At 41.2% G+C, this 10,952-nt stretch overlaps 1 protein-coding gene across 2 annotated transcripts in view; it reads left to right on the top strand.

Moving 5' to 3' along the window:
* The window catches only part of PPAT (phosphoribosyl pyrophosphate amidotransferase), a 37,105-nt gene extending 34,571 nt beyond the window's left edge, over positions 1–2,534 (top strand). For both annotated transcript variants that reach the window (XM_006730836.3, XM_081812334.1), the window contains one exon: positions 72–2,534. In XM_006730836.3, coding sequence (XP_006730899.1) covers positions 72–268 — 197 coding nt within the window. In that variant the 3' untranslated portion in view covers positions 269–2,534. The remainder of the gene's footprint in view (positions 1–71) is intronic.
* Positions 2,535–10,952: the final 8,418 nt, after the last annotated feature.

The raw sequence follows: 10,952 nt of genomic DNA on the forward strand, positions 1-10,952 counted from the left end.
TTTTTGAGGCAGTTCATCCTTTCCAAAGGAAGTGTAATGACCTTTTCCTTTTTCTCTCTTTCCTTCTGTAGGAGCAAACAGTGTTGTATATCTGTCAGTGGGAGGACTGGTTTCATCTGTACAAGAAGGGATAAAGTTTAAAAAACAGAAAGTGGAAAAGCAGCATATTATGATTCAAGAGAATGGGAATGGTCTGGAATGCTTTGAAAAGAATGGTCATTGTACAGCTTGTCTCACTGGAAAATACCCTGTGGAATTGGAGTGGTAGCTGGTAGGGACAGATAAGATTTTTCAAGATATAAAGTTGGTTAAGAAGTTTTAGTGGTGGTTAACATCCTATCCATTTACTGTTGTTACTCCCTTGAAACGTTGTAAAATGCCACATGCTTATGTTTACCTTTACAAGTTTTGAGAGTTCTGAAAAGAGTACCAAAGTGCTATGCTTTCCTTAACAATCCTAGATAAATACTTCGGTGTTATCTAGGAATTTGGATGATCCTTTCAGTTTTATTTAGTAGTTTAGTACTTTGAGTCTACCACTTCCGAGGTCATATACATTTAATTTTGCATCAGCAACAATAATGCAAAGAATAGGTAAATTTCTGTTTTAGTGAGGATTGTCAGGCACTGTACCTTCCCACAGATTCTTAGAGAATTTTGTGGAATGTTTCTTGAAAGTTATTGAAATTCAGTTGTGGAGTATTTTCATAATTGAAACCTTGCTAATCGTAAATAATACTACAACATTGGTGTTTCTTTTGTTCTTTGTTCTTTTTTTTTTAACGCACAAGCATCAGCTAGCCTTTTTTTTTTACCTGGTCAGAGAAGGTGGGGTGAGTGGCATTTGCCAGGTCCACGCTTTAAAGAGTTTGCAAGAGGTTAGACTAAGATGGTGTGATGTAAACAGGACATGAGTTAAATATAACATTTCATGCAAACCTTGAATCCATTATATCCCAAAAGTGTCAGGCTCCTGGAGTTCTCAGTGTGGTTTTGACCTTGGCTTCCCTGTCTAACAAAACTTAAAACAAGAACAACAAATACATACCTTTTTGTGCCTCACCTTTCCCGCCTGTGCAACGGGGCACTTACATTACTTAAATAATTAATAGGAATGTGAAAAAGTGTCATACTTTTGGTGGTTAGAGCCATCATTTCACCCCTCAATTTTAAGATAGTGAATGATTATTAGTTTTTGAAATGTTGGCTGTTACTCTGAAATTGAGATTTCATTATAATGAAGGGAGACAGTTTAGCAGTGCTTTGCCACCTGTCTTTGAGATGTCTTAAAAATGATTCTAAAAACATGTCTGTGGAAGATGCTTTCCTACATTTGATTATAAAGTACATTTGATTCATACTACTTAGTGCCCTTATAGTATAAGCCCAGCAAGTAACCTAGTACATTTGAAGTAAAAAATTTTTAGATTCTAACAACCCTTTTATCCTTATTAATTATATTTTCTTTTAATGAACTGCTGCTTGATCATTTGCAAACATATACACATATATATGTATAAATATATATACATAGTTGGAATTAAATGATCAAGTAGAAACATTGTAGGGGCCAATTTTGCTTAAGAATCAAGGTGACAACTATTTCGGAATTAGCATGCCCATCTAATTCTAAGCATCACCTTATCACTTTTTTCTACTTTATTTTATTGGGATTTAACAATTTTTTAAAAGTGTTTTCTTATAACATCTGAGATTTAAAATATTAAGTTGACCTGCCCCCAACCCCTGTTTATGTAAGCTTTTTTAAAACATAAAAGTGTTTGTTTCTGTGTTATTAAGTTACCTAAATTTGATGTATATAGTGTCCAAATCCATTTAGAAATTTAATATTTATTAATAACTGAAATCTTCTGTCTTCATTTGGTATATAGTTTCATATGTTATATTATGGCAGGCCAAGATAAAATCTTGACAGCTCTTTAAGCCCATGCGCAGCAGGCAGCAGCAGGTCACATAACCCTGTGGCAGTGACTTAAGCAAATTGGCATTTGAATAAAGCCCTGGGAACATTTGAGTATATAGCCTCTTGTCTTAAATGTATTCCTCATGTCAGCATGGAGGAGGCAAGACCTGTGGGTCAATTTTGAATTGGCCTCAGTTACATTTGATTTTTAAAAACAAGAGACTCAGGGAAAGTACTAAACCAAAATCTCTGATTTGACTTTTGTGTTTTCCATAGTTTTTGTCTCCCATTGTTTTTATTTTGTTTTACTGAGCTGCTTTTATAAAGGAATATGGTACTGTGAGAGTTTGGTAATTCTACAAATTTCTTAATGTTTCTCCATCATGACCTTTTATTTCCCAAGTTTCTGAAGTCTGAATTAATTACAGTTTTATACATATACTCTCAAATGTTTAACTGCTTTAAATTAAAATAAGCAGAGTATTGAAAATCACAAAGAAGATGAAAAATGTGTTTTCACAGGATCTATCTTGTTGTGAATTAAACTAAGCCTACTTTTTTGTGACTTCATTGTGATGCATTGGTGACAAATACATGTAATATGTTTAAATATGTGTGTGTGCTTTTTTTAATAGTGACCTTACTCAGTGCATTATGATGAATAGCACAGGAATAGTCACATCCAGGCTCCCTTCTTAACACCAGCTAGTCAGATCTTATTTCTCTGATCCAGACATTTCAATAAATAGGCCATTGCTTATGAACAGGAAAAAATTCCTGGCTGAGTAGAAAGGACACATAAAGTTATTTAAAATGTAATGCTAAGTAAGCACTATAATAGTAGTAAGTTCTGCAAAAATACTAGTGGGAATGGGGAGTGTAACAGAAGAGGTGTCTTAGATTTCCAAAATGTGTGTGTGCATGTGTTTGTGGTTGGGGGAATTTTTTTTTTAAATCAAATTAAAGTAGGTAAATCAACAAATTGTGGTACATCCAGAGAATAGAATATTATTCAGTCCTAAAAAGAAATGAGCTATCAGGCCATGGAAAGACATGGAGGGAACTTAAATGCGTATTACCGAGTGAAAGAAGCCAATCTGTGAAAGCTACCTACTGTGTGAGTCCAACTATATGCCATTCTGCAAAAGGCAAAACTGTGGAGACATCAGTGGTTGCCAGGGGTGGTGGGGGAGGAAGGGATGAATAGGAGGGGCACAGAGAATTTTTAGGACAGTGAAACTACTCTGTGTGATATTATAATGGTGGATACATGTCATTATATATTTGTTCCAACCCATAGTGTACATCACCAAGAGTAAACCCTAATGTAAACTATAGAGTTTGGGTGATAATGATGTATCCATGTAGGTTTATCAGTTGAAACAAATGTACTGTCCTGGTGGGGGTGTTGATAATGGAGGAGGCTATGCATGTGTGGGGGCAGGGGGTTTGTGAGAACTCTGTATTTCTGCTCAATTTTGCTGTGAACTAAAACTGCTCTAAAATATAGTCTCTTTTAAAAATAAACATACCAAGTCCCACCTCTAAGCAAAAAATAAAATAATATATGCGTATATATTACTGCCTCTGAAAATCTTGCCCCAGGGCATCACTTCCCATGCCTTCTTTCTTTGGATTTCAAATAGAGCTTAGTCAACTCCTAAGGAAAGTTGCCTTCTTGTTTAAGTCAAAATGAAAATCCAAGCCTCTCAGGAAAAGCTGCATGCCCCTTAGACATTTTAGACTAAGCTATAGTATGCAATGTAAACTCATTTTTTGTGTGTGCATAAATTTTCTTCTTATGTAGCTGAGAAGTTGTTAGATGGCAGGAACCAGTGCTTTTAACATTTTTTTTTAAAAGATTTTATTTATTTATTTGACAGAGAGAGACAGCGAGAGAGGGAACACAAGCAGGGGGAGTGGGACAGGGAGAAGCAGGCTTCCCGTGGAGCAGGGAGCCCGATGCGGGGCTCGATCCCAGGACTGGGATCATGACCTGAGCCGAAGGCAGACACTTAATGACTGAGCCATCCAGGCGCCCCTGCTTTTAACTTTTTTGGAAGTTCTCAGGATCTACCATAATACTGAACTCCTTGCACTGTGACAAAATGGAAAATGACTGCACAAAAGAGGCCCACAAGGGTCCTGTACTCTTCCTCAGCCTTTGAATTTGCTTCATTGAAAATTGTTTGGCTTCGGGCGCCTGGGTGGCTCAGATGGTTAAGCGTCTGCCTTCGGCTCAGGTCATGATCTCAGGGTCCTGGGATCGAGCCCCGCATCGGGTTCGCTGCTCAGTGCAGAGCCTGCTTCTCCCTCTCCCTCTGCCACTCCCTCTGCTTGTGCTCTTCTGTCTATCTCTCTGTCAAATAAATAAATAAAATCTTTAAAAAAAAAAAAGAAAATTGGCTTCAATATTGACATTCTGATGGCTATCTTCAATGTGATGATTAATTTTGTGTTAACTTGGCTAGGCTGTGGTGCTCAGTTGTTCAAACACCAGTCTAGATGTGGTGAAGTTATTTTTTAGATTTGATTAACATTTAAATCAGTAGACTTAAAAAAAAAAGATTGATTTTAGAGCGTGAGTAGAGGGAGGGGCAGAGGACGAGGGAGACTCTCAAGCAGACTCCCTGCTGAACATAGAGCCCCACGTGATGCAGCGCTCAGTGCACGTGGGGCTGGATTCCATGACGTGAACTGAAATAAGAGTCGGACACTTAACAGACTGAGCCACCCAGGTGCTCCATCAGTAGACTGAATAAAGCAGATTACTCTCCATAATGTGAGTGGACCTCATCCAGTCAGTTGTAGGTCTTAAGAATAAAGATGGAGGTTTCCTGGAGACAGAATTTTCAAAATTGCAACATAGAAACCCTGCCAGAGTTTCCAGCCTGCTGGCCTGCTCTATAGATTTCAAATTTGACAGCCCTCACAAATGTGTGAGCCAATTTCTTAAAATACATGTATCTCTCTCTCTTTCAAACATATACTTTTATATATTTTATGTGGTATGTGTATGTTTATATGTGTTTTTGTTCCTCTGCAGAACTTTAATATAATAGACTCCCTCTTGCGAACAGTGGGACCTTCCTCATCCCTCCATTCTTTCCTAGCCATCTGACAAAACAAGCCTGAGTGAACCCAACCACTAATTTTCTCCACTTTCAACTGGGCAGCTGAGCACTGTTAAGAGTAAATCATGTATCAGGCGCCTGGGTGGCTCAGTTGGTTAAGCGACTGCCTTCGGCTCAGGTCATGATCCTGGAGTCCCTGGATCGAGTCCCGCATCGGGCTCCCTGCTCGGCAGGGAGTCTGCTTCTCCCTCTGACCCTCCCCCCTCTCATGTGCTCTCTCTCTCAAATAAATAAATAAAATCTTAAAAAAAAGTAAACCATATAACACACCATTATCCCAACTGTGATGGTGCAAAGCACACAACAGGGAGCTAGCCTTGTCTTCAGGGTAGTATGATACTGTGATTTATAATAAGATATATATTTGGTCTTTATCCTATTTCTAGCACAGATACCTTAAAGTCGTTGAGATTTCCTAAGTGATAAGAGCAATAAAGGTGTGTTTTTTTTAAATTCCAGTGTAGTCAACATACAGTGCTATATTAGTTTCAGGTGTACAATATAATGATTCAACAGTTCCATATATTACTCAGTGCTCATCAAGGTAAGTGTACTCTTAATCCCATCCCCATCACTATTTAACCCATCCCTCACCCACCCACCTCCCCTCTCATAACCATTTGTTCTCTATGGTTGAGTGTTTTTTGGTTTGCCACTAATAAAGGTGTCGATATTCATAACAAATTCCTTTCAGCTACACCTGTGTTTATGTTAATGAGGTGACTTTCTGAAAACACCTAAGAATAAGGACTCTTTTCCAGGGGAACTGACCATGTGATTAGAGGGTTGAACTTTCAGCCACACCTCCTTGACTTTCAGGGAGGGGAGAGGAGCTACAGGTTGAATCAACAGGGAATGGCCAGTGATTTAATCAATTGTGCCCTCATAATTAAGCCTCTATAAAAACCCAGAAGGACTCGTGGTCTGGAGAACTTCCTGGTTGGTGACATGGAGACGCGGGGGTGAGTGGTATGCTTGGAAAGCGTGGTAGCTCCATGCTCCCTTTCCACATCCCTTGTCCTCTGCGTTCCTTCCAACTAGCTGTTCCTGAGTTAATTGCGTGATGGATGGAAAACCCACCCATTGGAGGTAGGGTCAAGGATACTCAAAATTGTTTTTGAAATCATTTTTATTTTTAAAAGAAACGACATTGGCAACTGAGATGAGGTGGAGGATTAGGTGAAAAGAAGTGAAATTAGGGGTGCCTGGGTGGCTCAGTTGGTTAAGCGACTGCCTTCGGCTCGGGTCATGATCCTGGAGTCCCGGGATTGAGTCCCACGTCGGGCTCCCTGCTCAGCAGGGAGTCTGCTTCTCCCTCTGACCCTCTTCCCTCTCATGCTCTCTGTCTCTCATTGTCTCTCTCGCAAATAAATAAAATCTTAAAAAAATTTAAAAAAATAAAAAATAAAAAAAAAGAAGTGAAATTAGAATGCATCAATAAATGTGCAAAGGATCAGCAAGGTTCTGGGATAGGCATTTGAAACTTCCCAGGAATTAATGTAGTGGATGGGAGAAGAGTAAAAAGATAGTTGGGGAAACAGGTGCATAAGACATGAAACTGTTTTCCAGATACTTAAGTATTTAGTATAAGAAGTTAAATGCAGCTGTTGATAGGTTCTGTAAGAAGTGTAAGTTACCGGGGCGCCTGGGTGGCTCAGTCATTAAGTGTCTGCCTTCAGCTCAGGTCATGGTCCCAGGGTTCTGGGATCGAGCCCCACATCGGGCTCCCTGCTCCGCGGGAAGCCTGCTTCTCCCTCTCCCACTCCCCCAGCTTGTGTTCCCTCTCTCGCTGTGTCTTTTCTCTATCAAATAAATAAATAAAATCTTTTAAAAAAAAAAAGTGTAAGTTACCGTTTGGGGAAGGTGTAGGCTTACACCCTACTGAAAAGCTAATATGCTAGCCTGTTACTGTTTCGTGGCAATAGACCTGAGATTCCTGGGTCAAAGAGAAATTTGTTACTCATGGTAAAGCAGTGGCCAGAGCTTCACATTTGTCAGTTCTCCATGCATCCCAAGTCCCACTGGGGAGATGGAGTCAGGCAGAGATGGATGTCTGCACATGCAGTGGGTTGTGTGACAGGAAAGGAATGCTAAGTGTGGGGGATTTGCTTTTATAGTAAATGGAAGCAAACCTGCTCCTTGGGAAAGACTACCTCAGCTCTGAAGATCCATCACCCCAAACAACCCTGACAAATGACCTGAATAAAGAGCAATCAATACCTTGTGTTTTTGACATACCCAGCAAGAATTTGCAAGGACATTCAGGGTCATGGCAGTGTCCCTCCCAACAGTACGTTGGGTTCATGGGATGGTGGGGGGAGGATGGGTAAATTCTAATACAAGGCTTGAAGAAAGGCACCAAGGAGGTGACTTTTTTTTTTTTAAAGATTTTATTTGGCAGAGAGCACAAGATTGCTCAAGCAGAGGGAGAAGCAGGCTCCCCGCAGAGCAAGGAGCCTGATGTGGGACTCGATCCCAGGACCTTGGGATCATGACCTGAGCCAGAGGCAGACGCCTAACCGACCGAGCCACCCAAGCATCCCAAGGAGGTGATGTTTAAGCTATGTTTTCATAGGGGATAAATGTTCATCGAGCAGACATGGGGAGAAGAAAGGGTATTTCAGCCTGAGACCCCGCCAAAACACAGGTGTGGAAATTTGATAAGGGGTTGGCATGCTCAGAAGATTTACTAGGGTCTTATCATAGCTGGAGCTTTCAGGACCAGGTATGAGGAATGTGGAGGGTAGGAGAGCAGTGGTTAACTGTAACAGATAGGGTTAGATAATGAGCCATCTTGTTTACCTTGGTAGAGTCTGTCATCCTGTAGGCAATGAGGGACCACTGAAGGAGGTCTTAAGCAGGAGAATGCTATGATTAATCTGGTGTATGTTATAGAATGATCACTCTAGATTACCAGGTAAAAATGGTGTTTTGAACATAGTCTTCTGCATTTGTTTACTCTTAAGACCCCCTGAAAATGATAAAGGGATATAAGAGTCCTAAACTCTCAAGGATAGAGGAAAAGATTCTGGAGTCAAAAGCAAAGGGCTCAGCTGATTTAGAAAAGCTAAATTCTAAACCAGCAGGAAGCAAAGCCAATAAACAATCCTATTTATATGACGGAACCCCTTAAGAAACTGAGAAGTTGGCTTCTGGAAAGAGGGGTGACAAGGGTAACTAAAAGGATTGGAAGTTCATTTAGGAATGAGTTCTATCCTTATGCCACTACCCATCACCCCTGTATAGCCTAATTCTGAAGGCCTCTGTGTTCAGGAGAAAGTAAAATAATGTTTTTTTTTTCTCTTTTTAAAATTTTTTTAAAGATTTGAGAGAGAGCATGAGCTGGGGGGCAGAGGGAGAAACAATCTCAAGCAGACTGTCCACTGATGGAGAGCTCAACCTGACGACCGTGAGATCATGACCTGAGCTGAAACTAGGAGTTGGACTTAACCAACTGCACCACCCAGGTGCCTCTTTTTTTTTTTTTAATTTTTAAAATCTTTTTAAAAAGATCGTATTTATTTGCGAAAGCGTGCATGACTGGTGGGGAAGGGGCAGAGGGAGAAGCAGACTTCCCACTCAGCAGGGAGTCCTCAGAACCCTGGGATCATGACCTGAGCTGAAGGTAGACTTAACTGACTGAGCCACCCAGGTGTCTCTTCTTAATTTTAAGTGGGCTCCACACGCAGCGTGGAGACCAATGTGGAGTTTGAACTCTTGACCCTGAGATCAAGACCTGAGCTGAGATCGAGTTGGACACTCAACCGACTGAGCCACCCAGGTGCCCCTAAAACAATGTCTTGCGGCGCCTGGGTTGCTCAGTCGTTTAGGGTCTGCCTTTCGCTCAGGTCATGGTCCCAGGGTCCTGGGATCAAGCCCCACATCAGGCTCCTTGCTCGGCGGGAAGCCTGCTTCTCCCTCCCTCTCCCACTCCCCCTGCTTGTGTTCCCTTTCTTGCTGTGTCTCTGTCAAATAAATAAAATCTTAAAAAAAAAAAAAACCCCACAAAAACAATGTCTTCATATTGGAGGATATTAGGCACCTGAAATAGAATTAAGTGATAAATTTTATACTCCATTCTGAGACACACACCCTGAAACATACACCACAGCCCTTTTCTCTCAACTTGATTTTCAACAAATTGTCCCACAGACTGTTTCCAATCAAGTTTTAAATGTCCCACTTTTAAATATGTGCAGATAATGCATGACTACCAGACACCTCAGGAAGCCTCTAATATGAAAAAGTCCAAAACCAACAGAAGAAAAAAAGTAGATTGTACAAGGGGAAACAACTAAAACTATCATTAATATCCGAGGTGAAAGATTATAATAAAACCAACATCACTCTAGCAGCAATTTTTTTAAAGATTTTATTTGACAGAGACACAGCAAGAGAAGGAACACAAGTGAGGGAGAGGGAGAAGCAGGCCTCCCGCTGAGCAGGGAGCCGGATGCGGGTTTAGATCCCAGCACCCTGGGATCATGACCTGAGCCGAGGGCAGACGCCTAACGACTGAGCCACCCAGGCACCCCTCTAGGAGCAATTTAGAGTTAGAGCCAAGTGAAGCTAATAGGCTTTCAGGAAAAGCTGACCAAGAAGACCTGAACTAAGGTAGCAGTAGCAGAAATGAAGATTGAGAGCATTTTAAAAAATGCAGATTGTAGGCCTCTCAGAAAACTAATTCAGAACCCCGGGGGATGGAGGTCCAGGAACCTGGAATCTGTGTTTAACATCACCATAGGTGATTCTGATGTAGTCAGCTGACTTTGAGATCGAGGAGTGGAGACAGGGTCTAATTGGTTATAGGAGGGTAAAGAAAAAGGGGGGTTATGGTATCTAGGTTTCTTTGCTGGGTGGATGATGGTGTCATTCTCAAATACAGAAAGGTTGGGGGACACACCCTCCCCCCAAATCGTTTTAGTAGCCTGTGATATATCTGGGTGAAACTATCCTGAGCAGATGGAGCTATCTCTTGCTTGGATTACTGCTAGTTTCTTGCCACTGACCCCTAAGGACAGTGGGATATCCTGTGACTTTTCATATATAGTTGTCAATGCTGCGCGGTCTTCTCAGTCTTTCAGCAAAAATTTTGTTTTATTTTTAAAGCTTTTATTTATTTGATAGAGAGAGACACAGCGAGAGAGGGAACACAAGCAGGGGGAGTAGGAGAGGGAGAAGCAGGCCTCCCACGGAGCAGGGAGCCCAATGCGGGGCTCAATTCCAGGACCCTGGGAACATGACCCGAGCTGAAGGCAGACGCATAACGACTGAGCCACCCAGGTGCCCCACAGCAAAAATTTTAAAAACCTGATCACTTCCTCTGCTATTGCAGAGTAGCTTAAAAATAAAATTATTTCCCTTGACATCTGTAATAATTTACATGTCTCCAACTGTAATAAGTTGGAAACCAATTGTTATTCAGGCGTATAGCTTAGGTAACTCTCCCCCGCCCCATTTTATTTATTGCTCCTACTGAAAGCTGAAAATTTCTTACTCATCGTTTAAATCGGTCTCTTCCAATTAAAATGCCAGCCTAATTGTGACAGGGACCTCCTTTGCAGCTTCATCACGGCACTCAAAATCTCCCAAACTCCATTTCTACTCTGAGAAATTGTCAGATGGATTAAGTCCATTTACTATTGCATTTCACAGCTATTTCACCTTCCTTCACATCAAATCTAGACAGTATCTTTCCACTTTATGGGCTCCGAATTAAAGTATCTCGCCCGAGTTTAAATATGAAAGGGCACAGCTCTAAGCTGCTTCAAAGTCTATGCAAACCCTGTCCAAAAATCCAGCGTGACCACAACAGGTGTCTGAGCTGAGAGCAGTAGGCAAAAACACTGCCAGGTCTTGCCCAAGTTGGTGCAAGCCCCTTTGGGAGGGGGCGG

Source organism: Leptonychotes weddellii, chromosome 2 (genome assembly GCF_054177405.1).
Source record: "Leptonychotes weddellii isolate Sample4059 chromosome 2, ASM5417740v2, whole genome shotgun sequence".
Classification (NCBI taxonomy): domain Eukaryota; kingdom Metazoa; phylum Chordata; class Mammalia; order Carnivora; family Phocidae; genus Leptonychotes; species Leptonychotes weddellii.